This window comes from Anomalospiza imberbis, chromosome 27, assembly GCF_031753505.1.
Source record: "Anomalospiza imberbis isolate Cuckoo-Finch-1a 21T00152 chromosome 27, ASM3175350v1, whole genome shotgun sequence".
NCBI lineage: Eukaryota > Metazoa > Chordata > Aves > Passeriformes > Viduidae > Anomalospiza > Anomalospiza imberbis.
Window position 1 is genome coordinate 1072425 of NC_089707.1, and position 25590 is coordinate 1098014.

At 49.3% G+C, this 25590-nt stretch overlaps 1 protein-coding gene across 4 annotated transcripts; it reads right to left on the minus strand.

The window, feature by feature from the left end:
* Positions 1–4060: 4060 nt before the first annotated feature.
* MBD3 (methyl-CpG binding domain protein 3) lies at positions 4061–21059 on the minus strand. Of its 4 annotated transcripts, none has more exons than XM_068174144.1 (8): positions 20968–21059; positions 16698–16754; positions 14482–14641; positions 12249–12386; positions 9496–9586; positions 8436–8613; positions 7032–7229; positions 4061–5894 (listed from the first exon to the last, which is right to left on the minus strand). In XM_068174144.1, exons 1-7 carry the CDS (start codon positions 21021–21023, stop codon positions 7037–7039), a joined length of 873 nt encoding a protein of 290 aa, XP_068030245.1. In that variant the 5' UTR covers positions 21024–21059; the 3' UTR covers positions 4061–5894; positions 7032–7036. The 4 variants fall into 4 exon arrangements, with proteins under 4 accessions (XP_068030245.1, XP_068030246.1, XP_068030247.1 ...); XM_068174145.1 differs by lacking the exon at positions 20968–21059 and adding an exon at positions 20588–20808; XM_068174146.1 differs by lacking the exon at positions 16698–16754 and having other exon boundaries at positions 20968–21051.
* Between the last annotated feature and the right edge of the window lie 4531 nt (positions 21060–25590).

A 25590-nucleotide genomic window follows, 5' to 3' on the forward strand; every position in this document is an offset into this window, starting at 1 on the left:
AGGTGCTGCAGCTCCGAGCAGAATCACAAAAAAAACCCTTACTTTGTGTGGGAAGGCTTAAGGGAATATTTCAGCACATCAGGAGCTGAATCACTGCATGTGGGTGGAGCCAGACAGATTGACAAGATCTGGAACTTGAAAGATGACCTCAGCCCGAGATCAATCATCCCACAAAGTCGCTGACTGAGGGAACAGCACAGGGGGACAGCTCAAGGTGAGGAGGCTCAATGTCACCGTGGTGTGCCACAGCTGCAGAAGAGGCACAAGCTAGGCTGAGGTCACCCAAAGCCTGGTCTGCTGTGATCCCTCAGTGCCACCAGGCCCAGCAGCCTTTTCTCTGCCACTCTTGGCATCCCTGCCACAGCACCTTCAGAGGCTCCCTCCCTACAGCAGGACATGAAAGAGGCACCTTGGGGGAACCGTTAGCAAAGGGCTCTTTTTCATGCATTAGATGAATGAGGAATTGAGCTGTCAGGTAATGACTTTGGAGTTGTGGAGAAGCCAACTTGATGGAAAGCTAAGAATTAATTGCAGATCAGACAAAAGCATGAAAAAATAAAAGCTGGTACACCACGCTTTCAGGTTTTAAAGCCCTTCAGATCACTAAACCCCACAAAATGTACCCAGTAGGCTAATCCAGGACATGGAAATGGACTCATCTTGCAAACAAAACATGTTAGGAACTTTTTAGGATTCAACTTTTTCCAAAAGTTCAAGCTTGGGCGTCCATACCCCACCTTGAGCACCATGTCCAGCTCTGGGCCCCCACCAGCAGAAGGACGTGGAGCTGCTGGAGCCAGGCCAGAGGAGCCACGGAGATGCTGCAAGGGCTGGAGCCCCTCTGCTCTGGAGCCAGGCTGGGAGAGCTGGGGGTGCTCCCCTGGAGAGGAGAAGGCTCCAGGGAGAGCTCAGAGCCCCTTGCAGGGCCTGAAGGGGCTCCAGGAGAGCTGGAGAGGGACTGGGGACAAGGCCTGGAGGGACAGGACACAGGGAATGGCTCCCACTGCCAGAGGGCAGGCATGGATGGGAGATTGGGAATTAGGAATTGTTCCCTGGGAGGGTGGGCAGGCCCTGGCCCAGGGTGCCCAGAGCAGCTGGGGCTGCCCCTGGATCCCTGGCAGTGCCCAAGGCCAGGTTGAACAGGTCTTGGAGCAGCCTGGGACAGTGGGAGGTGTCCCTGCCATGGCAGGGCTGGCACTGGATGGGCTTTAGCATCATCCTTTCCAACTGAAATCATTCTGGGATTCTATGTGTCAGAAAACTTGCCATTTGTAAATGCAAATGAAACCAGATTTCTACAGCACAGCATTTGTGAATTTTGCCACTGAAGACCAACCTGCTCAGGTCACTCATTGCCCAATTCTGTGCAGTCTCCAACTACTGCTCTTTGTGACTCTGCAAGGTAAGAAAAATCCAAATCTGAGACTTATTTAATGAATTGACTAAAAGCTTTCCCATTGGAGGCCAATATTATTTCTTACTAGTACTTATTGTTATTAGCTAGTCAACAGTAGTTCTGGATATTGGGAAGAAATCAGCAATATTAAACGAGATTGCTAAGCAATGCCCTGACAATTCCAAGTGCATTTGGTGGGTCACTCTGGAGTTCAAAACGTTTTTCTCTCCCCACCCTCCCAAATGTTCCATCACTGTAAATACCATTTAGCACACACTGTTCTGTGCTGTTCTCTCCTACACTCCAGCTACTCACGGGATCAGCCTGAGGAGGAGGGGGAGAAAGGTTTTCCCTCATTAATTCAAGTTGATCCCTGCTAATCTGAGAACAAATCCCAATTTTTAGCTCACTACAGCCCATAGAGGACATTATTTTCTGTGCTGCAGAATTAGGACACCACCTTCCCATGGCTGTGTTTCATTAAAGCAGGAAGGTAAAGTAGGCAACACCAGGATCCTCAATCGACCCCAAAGTCTGGAACAATTCCAGCAGATGCAGAAATTCCTGTTCAGAGTGACAACAGTGAGGAATATGCATTTTATGTGATAGGGAAGAAGTGCTATTATCCAAGTATTTGCATGGGCATCTGGACTCTTGGAGATTGTTCTTATGCACATAATCCCAAATAACTAGGATTTCCTGACTGGAGAGTTATTACCTAAAAACTTACTTTTTCTCCATTAAGCATTCTCCTGCCTCCTCCCCCTTTAAACACATTATCCCACACTCTTTCCAAGGACCAGGACAATCAGTCCAGACAGAATGGTCCCTCCTTAAAGCAAGACAAAAGCACATGACTCAGGAGTCCTTCCAGGTGTCCTGCTTCATTCATATCACACAGAGCAGCAACGAGTATTTAGATGGGATATTGGGCAGGAATTCCTGGCTGTGAGGGTGGGCAGGGCCTGGCCCAGGGTGCCCAGAGCAGCTCTGGCTGCCCCTGGATCCCTGGCAGTGCCCAAGGCCATAGTGGAACGTGTCCCTGGCCGTGGCAGGGGTGGCACTGGATGAGCTCTAAGGTCCTTTCCAACCCAAACTCCCAGCCATGACATCAGAGCCTCCCCAGGCAGGGTTTAACATGCCTGCACTCTCAGAGTCCAGCCATGTCATCCCTGACTCTCTTCTCTTCCTGCTGTGCTGAGTTCACAAGCAAGAAAACTCCTCCCTTTCCTTGCTCAACAGCCAGTTCAGCAAGTTCAATTTCAGATGTGCATCGAGCCAAGTCTTCCTGGGCAGAACCACCTCCAAGAGCTCTGCTGCCCAAATCCAGGCTGCACCAATATCCATTCCAATTCATTCTATGGTTTGCAGGCTTAATCCAGCTAGAATTCAGTAAAAATAACACTCCCCAAACAGCAGGATAATGACATTCCCTTCAAATCTTGAACTTTTGTAAAACTAAGTGGAGAGGAAAAAACTGTAGCCATCAACACCCAATGCAGCGGAGAATATTAATTAACAAAATATGAGTGTTGCCTCAATTCCACTCAATTGCTCATAAGTACATTATTTACTAATCATGTGCCTAACAAGTTGTACCTCAAACAAGCTGCATTCTCCACCCTGGGGACAGATTTGATGATGGCAAACACTTTATGCCCGTCAGTCACGTCCAGGGCTGAGATAAGACAAACTAATCCAGCTGTTATTGCAGCAACACGAAAATGACATCATGGTCAGTGAAAACAAACACTTGATTTCCTCACCTTGGTAAGCAGGTAAAGTTATTTCACTTTCTCTGGCTGTGAGAGGAGTCCTGGGTCCCTTTTTGGCACTTTGCACAAGCAACTCCTCCATATCAATGAAAGCATAATAAACTTTGTAAACTGAAGGAAAGAGAGCTGAACTGGAAAAGGGGGAGGGATGAAACAAGAGAGTTGGCAGCAATTTAAATTGATATTCAGTGTATCAAAATACGAGTGTCAACATCTTAATCACCTGTGCTATGGTGCCTCAATGGTATGTTTAGATCCAAGTAAAAGCAGAGAAAGACATAACCAGATATTAAACAAGTTTTCAAAAAGCCAGTGCCAGAATAACCTCTGGGGTGGGATATGAACTGCTGGAGTTGAGGTTCAAAAGGCCACATGGGAATAGACTCAGGTTGAGCCAGGAGAGGTTTAGATTGGATATCAGGGATTTTGTTTTTTTCCCCACAGAAAGGGTTGTCCAGCCCTGGCACAGGCTGCCCAAGGCAGTGGTGGAGTCATCATCCCTGGGAGTGTTCAAAAACTGTGTGGATGTGACACCTGGGGACATGGTTTAGTGGTGAATGTGGTGGTGCTGGGCTGATGGCTGGACTTTATTACCTTAAAGATCTTTTCCCACCTTAACAAGTCTGTAACTCTGTCACCAACCTGCCCAAGAGATGGGACACCCTGGCAGCCTCTCCCTTGGTGAGGACACAGGAGAGGATTCTGCAACAAGAATGAACCGCTTTCCACAAGTTTCCCTCCACGTTCCCCTCTGCCAGGCTTCAGATGTCAAGATCCAAATCTCAGACTGGAGCCCATGACCAACCCCCAGAGCATCTCCACTGGGAGAGTGGAAAGGGCAGAGCACAAAACTCCAGGTAAGGGCTTGAGGCAGACTAGAAAGAACCTCTTCTTTGTGAGAAACATTTAATTCAACACCATGACTTACAAGAGGACAGATTTACAGAGTAGTAACTGTAACAGACTGTTCAGAAAGGAAAATAATGGTCGCTGCCTGCAGTGCCAGGTAAAGCTCCCCAAAGCAGCACCTGGCAGAGCATCAGCAAAGTACAATTCAGTCTCCTTGCAGTACTCAAATGAGCAGTATCAAGCACTTTTGAGTTCTCAAACCTTTAAGAAAAGAGTGAATAAGGGATCAATCACTTTGGCATGGGATAGTTTTCAGGGATCACTAAGCTGCACTACTCCCAAAGGCAATTTGGCCTTGCTGTCCCTGCTAATCTTTCTCACACAATAAAGGCTCTGGGAGCTACTTTCTTCCCCAAGTTTTGGGATACCAACAACTTGTACAATTGGTTGGTGGCACAGTATTTAATGCACCACTTTGTAGTGTTCTCTCAGCTGAGACGTCCACGCACAGCTGTGCAATGGATACCCTAAGACTAAAATAATTTTGCAACCCAGTCAACACATTCCCCAAGCTATCACGTCTCATCTTCCTCCCCTCTCCTTGTCTCCCTTCCCAGAGAAATCCATTTTTAGCCACAAGTTACCCCAATATGCTCAAAGATGTACTGGAAGAGACTGAGGGATCAATCAAGGTACCCATGGTGAAGCCCAATACTTATAAACACATTAAGGCAGGTTTCACATCAGTCCAATTTTCGACACAAAATGCTGGTCACTTCACTGCACATGCAAATAAGAAAGATTCAATACTTAATAAAAAGCTTTAAATTCCTTTTTTAGATATCAATTATAGAAAAATCAACCTTTTTCCTTTTTTTTTAAAGAGGTCAGAACATTACTGCACACAAAAGCAGGTGTGTAGCCACACCTGTTGGAATGGATCCCCTTCCCTCCACACTGAGGAACAGAGGGCAGGTTCTTGGCACCAGAAGAGAAAAAGGAGGAAGTTTTCCTCATTATCAGTCAGAAATGAGTCATTCTTCCATCCCCAGTTGAGAAAGTCCTTCTGACTGGACTTAAACCAAAGAAAAATATACCTCAGGCTGGGTATATTCTGAACAGAGTCTTGGAGGCAAATGTCTGGACACACAGAACTCTGTATCCAAACTGTGGTGTGGAATAACCAAATAGCCCAAATTCCCAGAGCTGGCAGCCCAAGTCCTCGAGTGCAGCTTCCCCTCCTCACCCCAGCTCAGGTGGGAGAGACACTGGCAGCTCAGCTCTGAGGCTGCACTTCCAAACACTTCCAAGACCAATGTGGTCTTGTGAGGAAACAGCAACTCACATATGGAATGAACCATTCACAACATGAAATGACCTCCCTACAGTCAGGTACAAACAGGTAGCCCACAGCAGAGTAGCCAAGGAGTGAAACAGCATCTCCCTCCCTTGGGTTAGAGAGAAAATTGTTTCTGTGGGTCATTAAAAGTATTTCAATAGAAAAGCTTAAAAATGTATCACCCAGCACTGACCCACAGAAAGTAATACAAAAAAAAAAAAAAAAAACCCAAAAAAAAAGAGCCAGTAAATTCAGTTCCTAGCATTTCCCCTCCCACCATGTGATAATCTTTATCCCCTCCCACTCTTGTATTCCCCATCACCCTGCCCCTTTAGAAAAAGGAAGGGGAGTAGAGTTTAGTCAAGTTCCATCTGCAAACTCCCCTGCAATGAATGAACCATCAGCTTCCATGTTTCCTGAAGTCCATCCAAAGGCTCTGGGGTACAGCTGGACTGATGGTGCACTCTTGGCTCTGTGAATGGTTGTGCTGACCCTGCTGAATGGGTTTATACTGGGGATTCTTAGATGGAACTCCCTGAAAGAGGAAAAACAAAGACCTTGTAACTCAAAAGAATTTGTGTATCTTTTCTTAAAAGGAGAAATCCCACTGTCAGAACACATGCATGTCTTTATCTCCTGGGTTTCACCTGCAGCAGTCAGTTTGTTCTGGCTCCTGCCTGTTTCCAGACCCCAAAAGCAGAAAGGAATTCAAGGTATTCACTGTCCAAATAAAACTACTGCTGGTGATAGGGGAAAATGGGAAAAAAGAGCCCAGATAAAAGATGGGATCTCCCAAAGGCCAAGCAGATTGCACATTATAATCAATCCTCAAGCTTCAAGGATTGCTTAACAAAATCAATCTTCCTCCTACCTGAAATCCCCATTCCCTCCAAAGGAGCTCTTCTGCTATTCATCCTAAAAAGTTCCTTTCTTCCCCCACCACATTCCTGATTCTTGTCTCAGAGGCTCCAGGGGAGGCCACTAAGTTATCTTAGGGCTGGAGAACCTTTCCTATGGAGACAGGCTGAGACAAGTGGGGCTGAACCCTGAGCCTCCTTTTCTCCAGGCTAAGCTCCCCCAGCCACTCCTGGTGCTCCACAGCCTTCCCCAGCCCCAGCCAGCCTGGCCTTGGGCACTGCCAGGGATCCAGGGGCAGCCACAGCTGCTCTGGGCACCCTGGGCCAGGGCCTGCCCACCCTCCCAGGGAACAATTCCTAATTCCCAATCTCCCATCCAGCCCTGCCCTCTGGCAGTGGGAGCCATTCCCTGTGTCCTGTCCCTCCAGGCCTTGTCCCCAGTCCCTCTCCAGCTCTCCTGGAGCCCCTTCAGGCCCTGCAAGGGGCTCTGAGCTCTCCCTGGAGCCTTCTCCTCTCCAGAGGAGCACCCCCAGCTCTCCCAGCCTGGCTCCAGAGCAGAGGGGCTCCAGCCCTTGCAGCATCTCCGTGACTCCTCTGGCCTGGCTCCAGCAGCTCCACGTCCTCCTGCTGTGGTTCCCCAGGGCTGGGCAGCTCTGCAGGTGGGGTCTCATGCCCACCTCCCCCATTCCTGACCCAAGGCCACCACACCTTTCAAAGCCCAGGCTAAAAAGCAAAGATTCATCAATATTTAAAGTTCCTCCTGAAAACCCTCCTGTCCCCAGTGTTTAAGGTGAGACACAGCACTATCACCCTACCTGGACTATACATTTTCCATCTCCTGATCATGGTCCTGCTCCTCCTCCTCCTCTTCTTCTTCTCCTTCCTCCTCTGCTCCTTCTTTCTCCGAGGGAGGCTCCCCATCCCTGGCAATCTCCTCCACGTGGGCCAGCATGTCAGCCATCAGGGCCTCTTCCAGCCTCTTCCTCACCTGCTGCACCAGCTCCTCCTGCTTCCTGCCCAACACAAGGGACACCCAACATCAGCCCCCAGGGCTGCCCCTGTCAAGGGAAAAGAGTCTCCAATCCCTCCAACATGAGACAAGCATGGACTGGAAAAGCCCTCTAAGAACTCCATTGTATAACAACAACAAAAAAACCCCCAAAACCCCCACCTGGCATTGTACTCTAAGTGAAGATGAAAAACATTTTAAAATTTTGTCCAGTATTTATATTATGTGTCCTGCACCTGTCGATTTCTGGCTGAAATTTGGCTAATCTAGCAGATGATTTTTTTTTTTTTTTTTGCCTAATGCTAATTTTTAATTCCTACTACTAATATCTAGCAAGTCAGCCTACCCTGCACAGACTTTCAAAAATAAGACTGGAGAAAATTAAGTTTCAGGCAATTTCTTTCTGCTCATTTTCCTTTTGAGTCCCAACCCTAAGAAGTCAAAGACACAGCAAAGAAGTGATCAACAACCAGTGGCTCATGGGACTCCTATTTCAGCTCAGCCACAGGACATCAAAGTTACAAACAGACTGTTTTTCCTGGTCATTTATGTCTCAATCAAGCCCAGAAAAGTCATGCTGCAATTCCAAAAGATTAATTCAAGCAGTCAAAGCAAGGACTGCCTTTAAACACTTAATGAATGCAAATTGCATGCTGCAGGCCTTTGGTATATTCAGTTCTCCATTAAAAACTTAAAGCTGAGCTTGACCAATCCTGATTTAACAAGATTTCATTACTAAAGCAACCTATAGCAGAATAAACTGCATCCTTGTTCCCTGTCACCACAGCAGGCACAGCTTGGGTTTGGTCAATCCGTACATTTTATTTAATTCATTTACTGACGCAGAGGAAAGTGAAGAGACTCCAAATCCCCCTGTACAGGATTTCTCCAATACCATCTCTGCTCAGAGGTGCCCCAGTCGAGGTTCCCCCAACTCAGACACTTTTGTAATAAAAGGAAACTTGAAACGAAAAACAAACATGAGCCTGAAACTCCAAAGTAACTGAGCATGGCCAAAACAAAACACAGTGGGCTTTAAGCACATGACAGAGCTAAATGTAACTACTTTTGTCTACTCTATTGCTAGAGAGCCATTCAAATTAATTCCCAAGGCACAGTGCTCCATCAGACATTTAGGAAGAAAAGCAAAGCACTGTTTGAGCACAAGGAACCTTGTTCCAGAACAGCAACTGCTACTTCCAGTTCCTACCTGATATCTTCATCCGTCACCATGAAGGCTTTGCAGAGGGGCTGGGAGGTGTTCAGCCAGACCCCAGGGTTCTTCTCCACAGCTGCAGAAAGCTGGCCAGTGATGGGCATGGTGCTGGTGTGCAGGGCACTGGCGATGGCAGAGAGCAGAGTCTCGTCCGTGCAGCCGGGGCCAACCCCTGCAAGGGGGAGGGAAATCCATAACCAGCACTGCCCCAGGCAGAGAGCAGGAAATCAGGACAATGGGAATTAAATTTTAATGGCAAAGCACAGGCTGTCAGTTGGAAAGCTCACACGACATAAATCTCAGACCTAAATGTTTCTAACAACACCTTCGCAGCTCTCTGAGGCTACTGAAACTTAGAGCAGTTCCTCATTCTCTTACAACCAAAAAGATAATAAAAATCACCAAATTGGGAAGGGAAGATGTTTCCATTCTGCTTGAAGAGGGCTCAGAGAGCTGGGGGTGCTCCTCTGGAGAGGAGAAGGCTCCAGGGAGAGCTCAGAGCCCCTTGCAGGGCCTGAAGGGGCTCCAGGAGAGCTGGAGAGGGACTGGGGACAAGGCCTGGAGGGACAGGACACAGGGAATGGCTCCCACTGCCAGAGGGCAGGGCTGGATGGGAGATTGGGAATTAGGAATTGTTCCCTGGCAGGGTGGGCAGGCCCTGGCACAGAGTGCCCAGAGCAGCTGGGGCTGCCCCTGGATCCCTGGCAGTGCCCAAGGCCAGGCTGGATGGGGCTTGGAGCAGCCTGGGACAGTGGGAGGTGTCCCTGCCAAGGCAGGGCTGGAATGGGTTGGGATTTCAGCTTCCTTCCAACCCAAACACAAGCAGCACTCTGGGATGCTCTGCTGCTTCTGGAAAATGAATCCCCCAAAAGGCTGAGAAGCTTTGCTTAAGGCCTCCTCAGAACAAAGGGACCCCAGGCAAAGCACTGGGGCTGCAGCAGGAATGACCACAGCCCTGCCAGGCTCTGGGAACAAGGAGCTCACCCTCAGCACCTTCATTCACTGCTGCCAGGTGCCAAATGCCAGCCCTGAGTGAAGGGCACCCTCTGATTACCTTGCAGCCCTTTGGGAAGGTCCATTGTTTTCACCAGCTCCTCTGCGATGTCAAAGGCGTTCAGTCCACTCAGCTTCTTCTCCCAGAAGAGCTGCAGTCAAAGCAGGTGGTTATTGGTGCTTAGTGGCACAGCCAGGAATGGAACTGACAGCTCCACAAAGTCCCTGCTTCCTGTGCAGACAGGGAACAGCAGTGCTGAGGACAGTTTAATGTGGATTTAGCACAGAAGGGATCTGCCACCTCCAACAGCAGGAACAATCCTCAGTGCCAATCAGCCCTGTCGAGTCTTAACTTCTTTTTGCCAGGGTTGGGATTAAATGTGGGAGATGGTATTTCTTGTTGGGACTCAGGTGTTTATTAGTTCTTATCTATGTCACAGTCTCACAAACCCTGAGTTCTACAGCACTTCACTCCAACAAACTGAAAATGGAGCCCTGTCTCACTCTTTACAAGGCCTTTTAAGGATAAACTGTCCAATTAAGAAATGACACCTAAATTATTTTTCCTTCTTACCCAATAACCAACCACCCGTGCCTGCAGTGGGGACTTTTTTATCCAATGACACAAAACCACCCAAACCCATGGAGAAGGTGAAAGAGAGGGTGAAGGAGAAGGACCAGCCTCCACCCTAAAACCTCCATCTTTCCTTATATATATATTACTATATTCTAAACCCTTAAACTCTAAGTTTTCCACCCTGTGACATTCCACACTTCTATTCAAACTCCACAGCCACAATCCCAGTTCTATCATTCCATTTTGGAAGCCTTCTCCACAGCCTCAGGTCAAATGCAGTGTTCTCCTGGGGGTCAGTGCCTGTCAGCACAGAAAGTCTGAAATTCTCAGTGACCAGGGTTCCAACACAGCCCCACAACTCCTCTCTCCCAGTTTGCTGCCTTGGAAAACTCTCTTTCCTTCCAGGGCCTGGAACTTTCACTGCTCTGAGCTGCAGCAGCAAGGCCAGGCTTGCTGACTTTCAGCTACAAGTCCACAGTGTGAGACAGCCTTGTTTGCACCCTATTTCTCTCCTATGGATCCCACAGAAACTTAAGGAATGCAAGAACTGTATTCAAGGTAAAGTATTATTTTATTCCTGTCTGGTTCTATTTTCTTCCTTCAGTTTGGTCCTTTCCCCCATGTCTGGTCCTTTACCAGATTTTGAGTCACAGGCTCTCCCCAGGCTTAAAAGCACCTGAATGTGTGGTGTGGTAGAAAGTCAAACACATCACCTTGATACACCTTTAACTTTGCACCAGGTGCAGGAGAGATATCAGGAGGAAAGCAATGCATAGCTGCAGGATCAACTATCTTGCAAAAAGCCACATTTTTATCGAGGTTTTGAGAAATCAAGAATTTACCTCAAACCGTGCATATCCCACCCCTTTTTCCTGACTGTCAAAATCCAAGTGCAATGACTTTTCCAAAAAGGGGAATGAGGCCAGTCACAGCCCAAACACAGGCTGGATATTCCCTAGACTTTCAAATAGGTGATTTTTTTTGTTTTTGTTACCCAGAGCAGCTGTGGCTGCTCCAGCCCTGGAATTGTTCAAGGCCAGGTTGGATGGGGCTTGGAGCAACCTGGGATAGTGCAAGGTGTCCCTGCCCATGGGAGGAGGGTGGAATGGGATCATCTTTAAGATCCCTTCCAGCCCTAAAGAATTTTGGGATTCTGTGATTTTTTTAGCCAGCATGATGGGACTTGGCACTGCTTTAAAATTTTGCAGAACATCTGGAGTCTGCTGAGCAAAAGTCAAAATATTCAGCAATCCTGTAAAATATCTTAAACAGGAACACAAATCCAGCTCAGAACTGGGAGAGGGCATTTTATCTTTAGTGTTCTCTTTTATTACCTAAACTATAAAAGCTGCAGGAATAGCAACAACACTGTGAACATACAGGATCTACTTCCCCAGAAAACCATGGTAAGACCCTGCCAACCTGCTTAAAAACCAGAAAAAACCCACCTCACCCACCAAAAGCCCACCCATTTCAGATAAGTTCTATCTCACACCTGGAGGTTCTAGTTGAACTAGGTTTATGAAATTCTTAAAAACTGCCTTCAAAAAGTGTTTTTTGAAGTTTTCAGAAAAGTTTTTCAGTGTTCCAATAGGTACAGCTTATTTTACCAGGGCTTTCCCTTGGTAAAGCACCCTTTACCCTTCCCTTTAACTCCGGTGTGTTCTCTTGTTTGCAAATAGACATTATGATAAGAAAACCACTTTGACTTTGTATTAACAATATACTGTGAAGTGAATTTATGATCTTATACTGGCAGAGTTTACTCCTACTAATGTACAGTCCCTTGCACTGCAATGAACACCACACTGGATGTGATCCCTGGGTCATGGATTTAATGGAACATGGAATTCTTACACAACTGCAACATCTGACACTGATTCTAAACCTAAGTGTCCTCTGAAGTGGTTACAATGCCTGAATAATTTTGTAGATAATACTTAATTTCAGCATGAAGGAAATTCAGATTTAGCTACAATAGAATTGTGATCTAACCAAAGGCTGGAGTTTGTAAATCCCAGTATGCAGAGTCCATAACTAGAGATTGGGAATGGGATTTACTCTGGTTTTAAGAGCTGGGAGCACTGCAAGCCACCGCTTCTGAAAGATCAGATTTTTCTGAATTCTGAAGTGCCAGAGATCAGGAATTGCCAGGCAGCATTTGTTCAGCATCACAAAATAAAGCAGATTATTTTGGGATCCTCCCAGTAGCAAATCCAGTAGTTTCTCATCCTTACCTGCCTGGGCTGGTCCACAGCTTTCTGGGGGTCACTCTTCACCTTGTTGCTGGGGTGGTTTGTGATCTTTGTGACGGGCTGTTTGAAGATAGAGGCTGTCTGTCTCACGGGCAGGGCTGTGTTCAAATCAGGCTTGCCCTGTTTCGCACAAAAACAAAAGGAAAAACCCACAAAAATAGTTTCAGTTTGCTAAAATGCTACTACAGCCACAAAGAAGTGCAGCAGGGAACAGTTCCTGGGCTTCAAATCTCGTCTTATCTCAAGTTATACAAGTTAGGCTGCCAAAAATACATAACTAAATTCAAATCTTGCCTTAGACCTATCAAAGTTTTCCACTCATTCTGTTTAACATAGCAGCCTCCTCCCATGTGAGTTCACACACATCAGTTTTACTCCCATTTTTAATGACTTTAAGAGTCAGAACAAACCACGTGTAATCACTAAAAGAGAGGATTACAACACAATATTTGTAATAAATTAAAAAATTACAAACAGGCATTTGTAGGCTGGTTTCTGAATCCAGAAACCATTCCAAACTCTTCCTTCTATATCCAGTTGTGACCAATAAACAAACCAACACCACTGAAAGCTGAATCCCTTTCTTACCTTTGCTTCTGAACAAAGCTCAGCTTTTAAATGAAGCTCATAATCAATTTTGCTCTACACGATTGCATTTTCTGTAAGGGGAAGCATAGGAAGGCTGTTGCTCATTCCCAAAATCTAGCACACAACTCTTGGAATGGCTGTAGGACACGCTTTGTTCTCAGGGATGCAAAAACTGTGTCTGCTTCACAGATTTATTCATGAGATGTAGAAAAGATGTATTCAGGACAAATATAATTCTGAACCATCTGGGTGCTAATCCTTTCAGAAGCCAGTGATAACATTTGTACATTTATTGAGAGTTTTGGGCAGAATTTTTAGCCTGAGAGGTGTGTGAGCTGCTGGTCTCTGCCTCGAGGCAGGTCTCAAAATATCACTGCAGCACCAGGGCTGTAAGAAATGTTCCCAGCACTCTCATGATGATGATCCTTGACTGGCTGATGTACTTAAAAAATGAGCATTGTGCTTTTTCCACATTCAGTGTTTAGGTGCATACACAGCAGCTTCTGGGTTCTGGGAAAGATTTTAGCATCTGATGAAGATCCTTAGGAATGACTTGGAACAATCAATCCAGACAGGGAGCCTGTCACTGCCATCCTGACACCTCAACAATCTGAATTAGCAGCTAGAGAATCTTTTATTTTGTTCTACAAATAGGCCTCACAGCCCTCTTCCCTCTCACGCTTTCTGCCCCAAATGCCACCTCCCCTTCCATCAGTGCCAAAGCTGGGTCACCAGCACAGCCTGGGAGAGCTCCAGTGAGTCACTGGCAGGAACTGCAGCATCTCCTCATCCCCGTGGACCCAAATCCCTTCTCTCCTCTCAAACCAAAGGCAAGGGCAGGGCAGAGCTGCTGCACAGCCCCAGGAAATGTGGGGCTCTGGAGCAGATTGTGCTGGAGGAGGTGAGCTCACACTCCAGGGAAGGGGATCACAGAATCATGGAATGGGTTAGATTGGGAGAGACCCTAAAGCCCATCCAGTGCCAGCCCTGCTATGGCAGGGACAACTCCCACTGTCCCAGGCTGCTCCAAGCCCTGTCCAGCCTGGCCTTGGGCACTGCCAGGGATCCAGGGGCAGCCCCAGCTGCTCTGGGCACCCTGTGCCAGGGCCTGCCCACCCTCCCAGGGAACAATTCCTAATTCCCAATATCCCATCCAGCCCTGCCCTCTGGCACTGGGAGCCATTCCCTGTGTCCTGTCCCTCCAGGCCTTGTCCCCAGTCCCTCTCCAGCTCTCCTGGAGCCCCTTCAGGCCCTGCAAGGGGCTCTGAGCTCTCCCTGGAGCCTTCTCCTCTCCAGGGGAGCACCCCCAGCTCTCCCAGCCTGGCTCCAGAGCAGAGGGGCTCCTCTGCCCTCATTCCCACAGGTCAATGCCTTTCTTGTGATGGGAACTGAGGAAGGTGACAGTCTCTTCCCTGCTCTCCTCCACAGAAGACTGAGCAGTGACACAACTCTCCTCCACGGCACGAACCCCCTGGGAGCGGCATTTGTCCAACCCCCACCAGCAGAGCTGTTCTGACACAGCTCCAATTCACACTCCAGTTATGAAGTGCTGCATTTTCCCTCTCTCCCAGACTGCTCTGGCAGCTCCACAGCAGGGAGGGGAAGCGCCAGGGCCTCTCAGTCTTACTTTGGCTTGGTTGGAGCAGTCGTAGCGCATCCTCTGCCTGTTCTTGTTCATTTTGTTCATCAGCATCTTTCCCGTGCGGAAGTCGAAGGTGCCCAGGTCCATGGAGCTGCCCAGGTACCGCGCCAGCTGCGGCTTGCTCCGGAACTTCTTCCCACTGGGGCTGCAAAAAACACACCAGAGCCATGGAGGGAAACCTAAACCCTCTGCACTTCCACGGCGTTGCCTCTGCAACTCAGGAGGGAGAATTTTTATTTCCTTCCTGAAAATCACATGCTGGACTTTCAAGAATGAAGCTCACATTCAACTCTAAAATGCTTTCATGTTGACTCCTTCTCATGTGGAACACACAAATTAAGTTAAGATGTTTTTATATGTCAAGAGGAAGGTTCAGATCAGATAAACAAATGTAGCATAATGCACACAATAACCATCAAGGGAGAGCTCAGCACAGATGCACTTTTCATTCAGCTGTCTCTCATAGTAAATGCCCATTTTCAAGTATAATTTCTTCTCCCGGGACTGGTGCATTTGACCAGTACCAAAAATGCTCCTTGTCTCCTCTCCCTGCCCCTTGAACAGCACACTCAGGTTTGATTCTATGTCTTTTGTAGCATCCTGAAGACTTCAGAAAAAGAGAAAACCAGAAGTTAACTACTGACAAGCTGCAAAACAAAGAATCGCAAAGTGATGCAAAGATAAATGTCAAAATCTCGTAAAACTTTCCATTAATAGCAAAAGGGAAGAGATATTCTTCTGTTACACCCAGGTTTCCATGAAGACTCAACCTGGAGAGCAGGCACAAATTATTCCACATCTTTACTGATGTTTTCTTTGTTTTTTTTTTTTAATTATTCAACATCATAGGGTATTTTTTTATTCATAAAGCAAAAATAAGCCAGTGTGTTATGGCTGCAGTGTAGGACTAAAGACAATAAGCACCAAGTATTCTTCACCTTCTCACTGAGCATCATAACAACACCTCTGTAGTCTGTCAATTACTCTCACTTCTGGTTCTCTCCACTTTGCAACTTGCACATTCAATCCTAGTTCACATCCAGGAGAAGATCACTTCCTGTATATCCATCCCACTATCACAGGTTAATGGGCTGGAAGGCATTTTAAGACCAAAAATACCAGTTACCACCTTATCTCACACTGGTGAGATACTGATAACTTTACCAGGGTCTTAACAACAACAAAACAAAAGGAAAAGTCTCTTTTCACATATTATCTCCTGTCCTGAAGCTTTATTAGGGGAAAACCAGCATAAGCAGAGAATTTCTAGTATAGGATAGTGACAAAGCAATTAGGCTAAGTCAGGCTGTGCATGAAAAAAATAGATTAAAAAAAACAAAACAAAAAAATAAAACAAAACAAACAAACAAACAAAAAAGCAAAACAAAAAAAAAAAAAAAACAAAAAAAAAACAAAAAAAAAAAACCCAGAGAGTACCACAGTATTAAAAGGTCTCTAAAAACTGAGATCAATTTAATATAAATTACACTTAAACTGAAATTAGAAGAAGTCTCTCGAAGGAGTTAAGACTGAAAGATTGTGGTGATCCCACACAGCATCTGCTTAGGAAGCTCCTGGCTCCAACTGCTCCCAAGCTGCTTATCCTGCCTGGATCTCCTCCCTGCCACCACCACTGCTCACACAGCCCAGTGTTCATGCAAATGAACCAGCTGAGGAAAATAATCCATCTTTGGAGGGCAGGGAGAGGAGGAGGAAATACTCTCCCACTGGATATTCCTCAGCTGGACCAGCTCCCTGGGGAGCTGCACTTGGGCCAGGAGACAACACAGAGTAGGACCAAGCAGCCAGGAACAGAGCCTGTGCCCAGCCCCAAATTTGTGAATCACTTTTTCAAACTTATAAAGGGAGTTTTTTGCTTCAATCCAGAGAAAGGAATAACCAACTCCAGCAGCTTTAGGGCAGAGCTGTCACTGCCAGTGAAGCCAGGAAGAAAAACTCCTGCTACATGAAGAACATGGCACTGCTTCCTCTTCCAAGATCTGCTGCTCTAATTTAAGGTTTAGTGTCTTAGCAGGTTTAAAAATAATGCATTAAAGTGCAGAGTAACTTCCAGAACAGTCAGTACAGTCAAAGACAGGATTTTAAGTGAACAGAGTCCTTCATCTCTGTGTGTTTAGTATGTGCTGTGGTGATTTTGCAAGGAAGAACTGAAAAGCTGCTCAGAGTCTCAAAAAACCCACCTGAAATGACTGAGAGTCCTGTCTCTTCCTGGGGAAGCTTGGCCCAAAGGAAAAGCACTGAAATGTTCAGAAGAAAAACTTTTATTCTGATTAGGTCTTGCAAAAGGCAGGATCATCCCCAGGCTCTCTGGGACAAGAACAGACCAGGGAACAAAGCTATGACCAAAAGGTGACGGTGCACTGAGAAAGGATGGGATGGGGTGCCCTGGAGCTCCTGGGGACCCTCTGGCAGGACCATGCAGGACATTGGGGCACCTCCACACACTTGGGAGAGTCAGAGTTGTGGGGGGGAGCCAGAGGAACCCAAAACTCGAGCGGGATTCCTGGTGCACACCAGGACACACAGAAACTTCCCCAATACCACGGAACTCTGAGCCCTGTTAAAGCGCCCTTTAAATGTCACAAAACACAGAATTTACCTCCTTCTGCTCCTCCTGCACTCCTGGTTTTGCACAAAGACTTTGAAGAGGCCCAGAAACGAGACGTTTTGGCACAAAGCTGCAAAGCCCAAGCTCTGCTGTGTAACATCCCCCCAGGCAGCGACGCCGAGAGCCCGGATTGATCCCGGGCTCCCGAATGAGGCTGTGCCACAGTTCCCCCGCGCGTGAAAGGCAAGGGCACGGCCAAGTTGCAAAGGAGTTTACAAGTTGCAAAGGATTTTCCACGCTCGTCCATCACCAGCTCCGGGGCTTTATTCGCTTGGGCCGCCTGGCTCCAGCTAACAAAACAGACCTGGCTGCCGGGACCCACCCCGAGCCACCCCCGGCTCTCATTCCCAGACTTTTCCGTGCCGATGAAGCCGCGTTCGGGGCAGCCTATTGAAGGGCCGGGCCTGCCAGGTGCCCCTGCTCTCCATGTGCAGCTCACCCTTTGTTTCCTGCCTTATATCCTTAAGGAGAGAGCGGCTGCCCGGGCCCTCTCCCCTCCTCCCTCATCACAGTCTCCTCCCCTCCGCTCTCCCATTTACCCTGCACAGGATCTGCACAACTTGGGAAGCAAGGGACAAAAGGCAAAAAAAAAAAAACCCAAAAAACCCTGAGCCAACCCAGCCACCGCCGGCCTCTGGAAGGAATGGAGGCAGGAATAACCCAGGGAAAACGGGTCACTGAAAGCAGGCACTCAGAGCCTCGTTTCCTCGCTGGATGGGGCAAGGGAAGAACACAAAATGATTCTTCTTCTTCTTGCCTTCCATCGTGCTCCCTCCCTCACTTCTCTCCCCAGTTCTGCTCCAGGCAAATCCAGCACCAAGGGCTCCTGGAGGGCTGCAGGGAGATGGGGACCCCAATGGCACAACCCAGCACTGCCAGCGTCCTGTCACAGCATCCCCTCCTACCCCTGGATGCAGCATCCACACCCAGCCCTGCCCCGGGGCCCCACACCCCAGCTGGGCTATCCTGGGATGGGCTGGCACGGCCATGAAAACCACGCCAGACCAGGCTCCAGCTGCCACAGCCCACCCCACACCCCTACACATCCACACCCCATCCCACGGGGCAGCCTCCAGCCTCGGGGACCCCACCTGTCCCAAGGGATGATGTTCCCAAGGGATGATGTTCCCTGTCCCCCCAGGACAACAGGGGTCTTCTTCAGCAACTTGGACTCCAACCATACCAAAAATAAACCCCCCAAAAAACCCCAAACAAAGCACTTGGAGACACACAAAACCTCCCGAATTTCCAGAAGCGTCACATCCCTAAAGAAGAGCTTGGGACAAACACAATTACAACCAGATGATTTTGTAGGGCTCAATTAGGCATCATGGAATCATGGAATTGTTAAGGATGGAAAAGACCTTTAAGATCATCAGATCCAACCGTCACCCCAGCATCACCCCGTGTTCACCATTAAGCCATGTCCCAGGTGTCACATCCACATGTTTTTTGAGTATTTCCAGGGATGATGACACCACAACTGCCCTGGGCAGCCTGTTCTAATCCTTTACAACCCTTTCCATGAAAAAAAATCTTCCTAATACCCAACCTAAACGTCCCCTGGTGCAACTTGATGCCGTTTCCTTCTCATGTAAGAAATTAAGAGCTTCCCTGCAGGCAAAGCAGAGCAACAGAGGAAAAGCAAAGCACAGACTCAGTGAAAGCATTTTGCTCCACAATTTTTTTTTTTGGAAAAGATTGTACCAATCAAAATATCCTTGGAGGAGTGTTAAAAACATTCCCTTCCAACTTCTTACATTTGTGCTGCAAAGGTAAGGAATTCTCAACAAAGTAAGTTTCACACAAGAGTGTGAAGTTTCCCAGCACAGTGATGTCAACATCCTGAGGCAGAGATGAGCAGCAATCCCAAATTTCTGACACTTGGTCATCAAACCTTCAGAAGAAAAACACTCTGAAGAAAAAAGCCCCACAAAGCAGCACTAAATTCTCCTTCCCCTGTGTGAGAACCCTCAATTTGAGGAGAGCCAGAACTCTAAGACAACCTGCCACTTTGTCAAAATCCCTGACAAGATTTTCTTCTTGAAATCCCTCATCCCTGCACTTCTGCTCACTCCAAATCCAGCCCACAAGTCCCACCCTATCAGCCAGAAACCCTCCTAAGGATGAGGTTTGAGGACTGGCTGTAAAATCCTGCCCAGGTACTCAGACCTCGAGGAAGATGTCATTTCCAGCCAGAGACTGGCTCACACACACATCTCACAGGGGGTTTTCCAGAAACCCTCCCTGCGTCTGTGCATGCCTGGGAGCTGGACAGAACAGTCACCCAGGTAAACAACAGGCAGAACTCACACAGGTATTACTGAACTGCCACACCTGTATTTGCCACTCTGAGGTAATGCAAAATGCAACAGAAACCAAAAATTAGTGCAACAAAGCTCTATTCTACCTTTGATCTCTGTCCAAATTGATACAAAGGGAAAACCCATAATAATTTGGTAACAAAAACATTCTACTTATCCTCTCTGCCCCTTTTTTCAAAGTTCATCTCCGACACTGCAACTTAACAAACAAGTTCTGGGAAAAACAGGATCTTTGAAGCTTTCAGCTGCTGCTGGTGGTCTCATCCTGCCCTCAGCCTCCGAGCTGCAGCAGCAGAATCGGCTTCACGTTCTCGAGGATGGCACTTTCTGCTTCACTCCCCCTTTTCTCACAACCATAACCCGATTCCAAAAATTAAACCTGCAACTAAAGTTGTGGCTGCCCCATCCCTGGAAGTGCTCAAGGCCAGGTTGGACGGGGCTGGGAGCCACCCGGTCCAGTGGAAAGTGTCCCTGGCCATGGCAGGGAGTGGAATGAGATGGGCTTTAAGGTGCTTCCCAACCCAAACCGTCCTGTGAGGATTCTGTGTCAGAGGCAGAAGTTGATGGTATGGATTTTCCCGACACGCAGGGCCAGCTGAGGACACAGGGACAGCTCCTGCTGCGTTCCCAGCTCCCGCTGGACCCGAGTTTCACACCTCAGCCCGCGGGTGCCTCGTGGGTGCGGGGAGGATCCATATGGCCACCTACAGCCATATGAGCCATGCAGGGCTATAAATAGAAACCCTGCAGCTCCCGGGCCGTGCGCTCCCCCCGCAGCCACACTCCCGGGAAGGCGCATCCCGAGCCCGCCCCGGGGCCAGCACCGCGAGCAGCCGAGGCTCCCTCCCCACAATTCCTGAGTACACCCAAAAGGCAGCAGAGCGAGCCCCGAGGAAGGAGGAACACCACCCCTGCTGCTCCTCCGAGAATAAAGAACCCCGAGCGGCCGCAGGGCACGAGCCGCTCTGAGGGGACGCGGGGGCTCCTCAGGGCGCGCCCCCGTCCCTGAGGGGGCCGAGCATCCCCGACCTCCCCGCGGCTGCCCCGGGCCAGCTCCCCGCTCCCTTCCCCTCCACCTGTGGCTGCAGCCCCGGCCCGGCCCCCCCGCGCCCGGGGCGGCCCCGCCGAGCGCTCCCACCTCTTCCGCTCCATGGCGGCTCCTCCCGGCCCGCTCCCGCCTGGCTCCGGCCGCCTCCTGCCGGCTCTTCCCGGCCGCCGCGCTCTCCTGCCGCCGCCGGCCCTTCCGCGCTCCCGCTGGCCCCGGGAGGCGGCGCCGCGGCCCGGCTCGTCCCGCTACCGGTCCGCTCCCGGTCCCGTTCCCGGCCCTGGCCCCGCTCCCGCCGTCCGGTGCGCGCCGCTCCCTCCGCCCGCCCCTTCCACCCACCGAGCCGCCTCCCACCGCCCGCCGCGCCCGGATCCCTCCGCCCGCATATAGTCCCTCCCCCCGCCGCCCCCGCGTGGTGCCCCCCCGGTCCCAGCCCCGCTCCCCCCGGCGGACCCCCACGGTCCCGGCCTTACCCCAGCGCCGAGCGCCGCGACCCCCCCCGGTGTCCCGGCAGCGCCGCTTTGGGCATCTTGCCCCGTGCCCGCCCCGGCCGCACTGGCGGCCCCGCGACCCCCGGCCCCGCCCCGCGCCCCGGGGACGCGGACCCGCCCGGACCCCCGGCGAGAACCGGCCCCTCGCCGTGGGGCTGCCCCCGGAGGGGCTCGCGGGGTTCGTTCCGTGCAACAGCAGCGTACCAAAAAAAAAAAAAAAAACAAACCCGCTCAAAATAAACCAACAAAAAAGGGGGAAATCTGCACATGAGGAACTGGAGTGGAGACAAAGCAATGAAAAGTTTTTCAGGAAAGCGTGTAAACCAGCACCTACTGCAGCTGCAGTGGCAAATTCCCGGCTGTGGTACTGCCAGGAGAGGTGTCTGCCTCTGGCTGCCAAGGAACATTCACCTCGGAATGCCAGCTTTGGGAATGAGATAGCACCCAGCACCTGAATTCCAGCTGCTGTGGTCCTCGCCATTCCATTCCATTCCAGTATCCACATGCTGAGAAACACCACAAGGCAGTCTCCTTCCCAAAGTAAATCAGATAAATCCATTTTCCTGTAATGAATGATGTACTAGCTTTTTGTTAAGAATCCTGCTTGGAGCAGCAGTTGGAAAGGATCAGTGTCGGACACTACAGCAGGGGTGTCCACAGGAGTGTGTCCACTCTCTCCAGCCACTGCTCTGGTCCGACATCAAACTGTTTGTGTCAGTAGCCAGTGCTTCCTCCAGTCCTCAGCTGGCAGTAACTTAGAATCCTGGAATATCCTGAGTTGGAAGGGACCCTCAGGGATCATCAGTGCAGCCCTGTCCCTGCACAGGCACCCCAACACCCCCACCCTGAGCATCCCTGGCAGCGCTGTCCAAACGCTCCTGCAGCTCTGGCAGCCTTGGGGCCGGGACCATTCCCTGGGGAGCCTGGGCAGTGCCAGCACCCTCGGGGGGAAGAACCTTTCCCTGAGCTCCGTGCCAAGGCCTGGCACAGCTCCAGCCCTTCCTGGGCTCCTGTCCCTGTCCCAGAGCAGAGCTCAGCCCCTGCCCCTCTGCCTCCCCTCGGGAGGAGCTGCAGCCCCCGAGGAGCCTCCCCTCAGTCTCCTGTGCTGCAGCTGAACGAGCCAAGTGCCCTCGGCCGCTCCTCAGACCCTTCCCAGCTCCGTGCCCCTCCTTGGGACACTCTCCAACAGCTTTGGGTCCTTCTGACCTTGTGGTGCCCAAAGTGCCCCCAGCACTGGAGGTGAGGCTGCCCCAGTGCAGAGCAGAGTGGGACAATCCCTCCCTGGGCCTGGTGCCCCCAGGACAGGGTGGCCCTTTGGGCTGCCAGGACACAGCGGTGACTCAGATCCAACTTGCCACTGACCAGGACCCCCAGGTCCCTTCCATGGTGCTGCTCTCCAGCCTCTCATTCCCAGTGTGTCCCTGCATCCAGGGCTGCCCCGTCCCAGGGCAGGAACCAGCACTGGCTATCGTTAAACACCACATGGTTGGGTATTACTTACTGCATTTATTTTTCAACTCAGGGCTCGCTCACTCGTTTCAAACTCCCTCGTTTGAAAAGCAGCAGGAGATTGAGGGAGGATGTGAGACTTGTCACGGATGCCAGGGAAGCCCACACCCCCACAATGGGCTGCAAATTGTCCAGACGCGGGAGTAGAAACTGGAAACAATTTCCAAGAGCCAGGTGCGCCTGTAGGTGCTGGGTTACATTTACTTTGTGTAAAAAGGTTTAAGATCCATGCGGGTGGAGGTGGTGTCTTTAATTTGATCGATGCTGAGCTTTGCCCTGAAGGCATTCCGGCTCCCCAGGGACTGGGGTGTGGTAGTTTATGTTGTCTCCTCTGGGCTCACAGGTAGGAAACGTCTCACTCTGCCATTGCTGTTATTTTCTGCAATCTTGCACAAAAGAGATGGAAAACTTCCAATTCCCACTATTGATCAAACCCACACTATTTTCCATAAATGCACTTCCCTGCTTTTTTTTTTTTAATAAAAACACCCCAAAACCTCAAATCCAGCTCAAATTATACTGTTGTAACCAAAAACTTGTACTGATGTGGAGCTCTGGAGTGCAAAAGGGAAACAAGCACAGTGAAACCTTCAGTGGTATTTTTTAAGAATCAACTGGCAGAGCTGGGAGCAAGTGGAGCTGTGGGTTTGGATGTGGAAGAGTGTCACAGCTAGTCTGTGGGAGGATCCCTGAATGTCCTCTGAACCTTGAGCTGAGGGTATCAGGAGGTAGAAAATCAGTTTTCACTGGCAGCTGGCACCGGTTTGTGGAAGGGAAACATTTACTCTCTCCTAGGACTGCGTGAAATGTTTGGGTAGAAATGAACTCTTGAGCTGAAGGGAAAATATTCCAGTGTTCCTCTGGGAACACTGCCAAGGTGAGGTATTTGCAGGTAGAACCACCAGCTGAAAGTGGATTCAGCTGCCGGAGACTCTGTGTTGCCCCAGGATGAGCAGATAATCCAAAAAATCCCCAAAATCACTTGTTGTCAGACATGGAAGGAAGCAGCAGGATATCCTGACAGAAAAACTCTTGATTTCACTCTGCAGGTATCCCTGGTTTGGAGCTTCCTACTCTGCATTCTCAGAGCCAGCAGAGGAGCTTATTCCAGAGCAGGCTTGGCCACGGAATTCCCAACCCCAGGAGCCCCAGCAGAGGCTCCTCCAGGAGAAGAGACCAACAGGGGCTGTGCAGGCTCACAGTGCTGAGGTGGCTGCAGTGAAAAATACCTGTCCCATCTCCACTTGTACATTCCACAGAGGGAAGGGAAGTGGGGGCACCACCACAAGGACAAACAGCTGGAAGAAGCAGGCAGGAATGCAAAGCCTCCCTTTTCTTAGGGGCTGTTTCAAAGTTAACATCATCAACCCAGAGCTGTAAATCCAAAGCTACCTCTGTGCCCTCTCCAGGTTTGGAAGGGGAAGCTTTTTTCCCTCTCTGTCAGGTCATTGTTTTTTAATTTGGTCCTCTAACATATGTGGCAGTCATAGCTCATTATGAAAACAATTAACTGTTAAAAGAGAGACAAAACTAGGATATTAAAAATTAGAAAGATCACCCATGCCACTTGAACAGTAGTTATTTGATTTTTAACAGAGACTTGCCCAAGAATGCAGAAGGTATTTTCAAGAGTGTGTTTCTTGCTCTTCTAGCAAAAGAAATATAGCAATTAAATCAGTTATACACTAATCCTATGGTTAATTAGCAATAAATGTATCACTGGAAATGCTGCACGAAGAACAAGCTGAACAACCCCCAAACAAATCCAAGGTCTGTACACTCGTTGCTGTGCTGCCTGTGCACACAGCAGATTTTAAATATGTTTTTCTCCTTTCAGTATCTCATCTCACCTGCTGGGCACACCTCTACCACTGGGGCTTTGTAAAGGTGACTGTCACCACTGACTGGCAGCTCGGGGACATCAGGGTTCTCAGAGGGATGGACACCACAGACCCCCAGCTTCAGGCTTCCCAAAGATCTCCAAGCCATGGGAACAGGTCAATCACCCACAGGAACAAGGCAAAACCAGGGAATTTCTGAAGGAGCAGGTTACACCCATCCTGCCCAGGAGTGTCACACAGGTAAAATAAGAGCAGGGACTGAGCTGTGCAGACCTGAGGTTACAATCCCGCTGCTGTGCAAGGCTGTCAGAACATCCACTTCCCAAGAATATCCACTTTCCAGGCATAATTTGGCTGGAAATGGATCAGTATCCACACCCCTACATACAGCAGAGGGCTGCTGTTCTCAAACCTGCACTCTCAGTATCCTGAGGTTAAGGTGAGGCTCTGGCCTCCTGCAGGTCAGTCAGGAGCACTGCTGGAGCAGGGATGGGACAGCCTGAGGAATCAGCACTGTTATCCCATTATTCCATATCCCAGGGAAGCTGCCCCAAGGCTGCCAGAGCTGCAGGAGCGTTTGGACAGCGCTCTCAGGGATGCTCAGGGTGGGGATGTTGGGGTGGCTGTGCAGGGACAGGGGCTGGGCTGATGATCCCTGTGAGTCCCTTCTCACTCAGGATATTCCAGGATTCTGTGATTGCATCTTAGTGGACATAGCAGAGCAGCAAAGACTATTTTTGCATGTGAAAATGATATTCTTTGCCCCCAGTTAATTAACAATGATGATACTGAAGCAACACTAAGAAATTTTACTGTTAATGAAGTAATCAAAGTGTCCTGCATAGTGCCACTGTTTGGGCAGGTTTTCCAACAGTTTTCCAAAAAACATCCCTGAGGGTGACACAGCCCTGACACTGACACATGGGCAACACAGCTACAACTGGGATTTTCCCCTAAAGAGATTCAAACCTTGCATTACAGCCAAACATTCTAGTAAGATGAAATTGGGCACTAAGCAGAGAGAAAACAGTGACCCTGTTCTCACACAGAGGAAGTTTGTTTGTAAATTCTGGTCTTTGTGAAAAGGGATGAACTTTTCCCCCCTGAGTCTGAGTCATCTGTGGCCAAGTGGCAGAGACCAGAGCAAAATAATCCTCGTTCTTCTTTTTTGTAACAGCAAAAAACTCACACCTAAAGGGTTGTGGCAGGCGTTTTCTAACAGCTAAGAACTCTCACCTAAAGGCTTGTGTTGGGG

Excerpts from the sequence above, each read along its gene's own strand:
- MBD3 (XM_068174144.1), bottom strand. The coding sequence starts at position 21,023 with ATGCCCAAAGCGGCGCTGCCGGGACACCGGGGGGGGTCGCGGCGCTCG. Across the intron at positions 12,387-14,481 it reads ACTGCTCCAACCAAGCCAAA|GGCAAGCCTGATTTGAACAC; the intron begins GTAAGACTGAGA and ends TGTGCGAAACAG. Across the intron at positions 9,587-12,248 it reads CTGTGGACCAGCCCAGGCAG|CTCTTCTGGGAGAAGAAGCT; the intron begins GTAAGGATGAGA and ends CTTTGACTGCAG.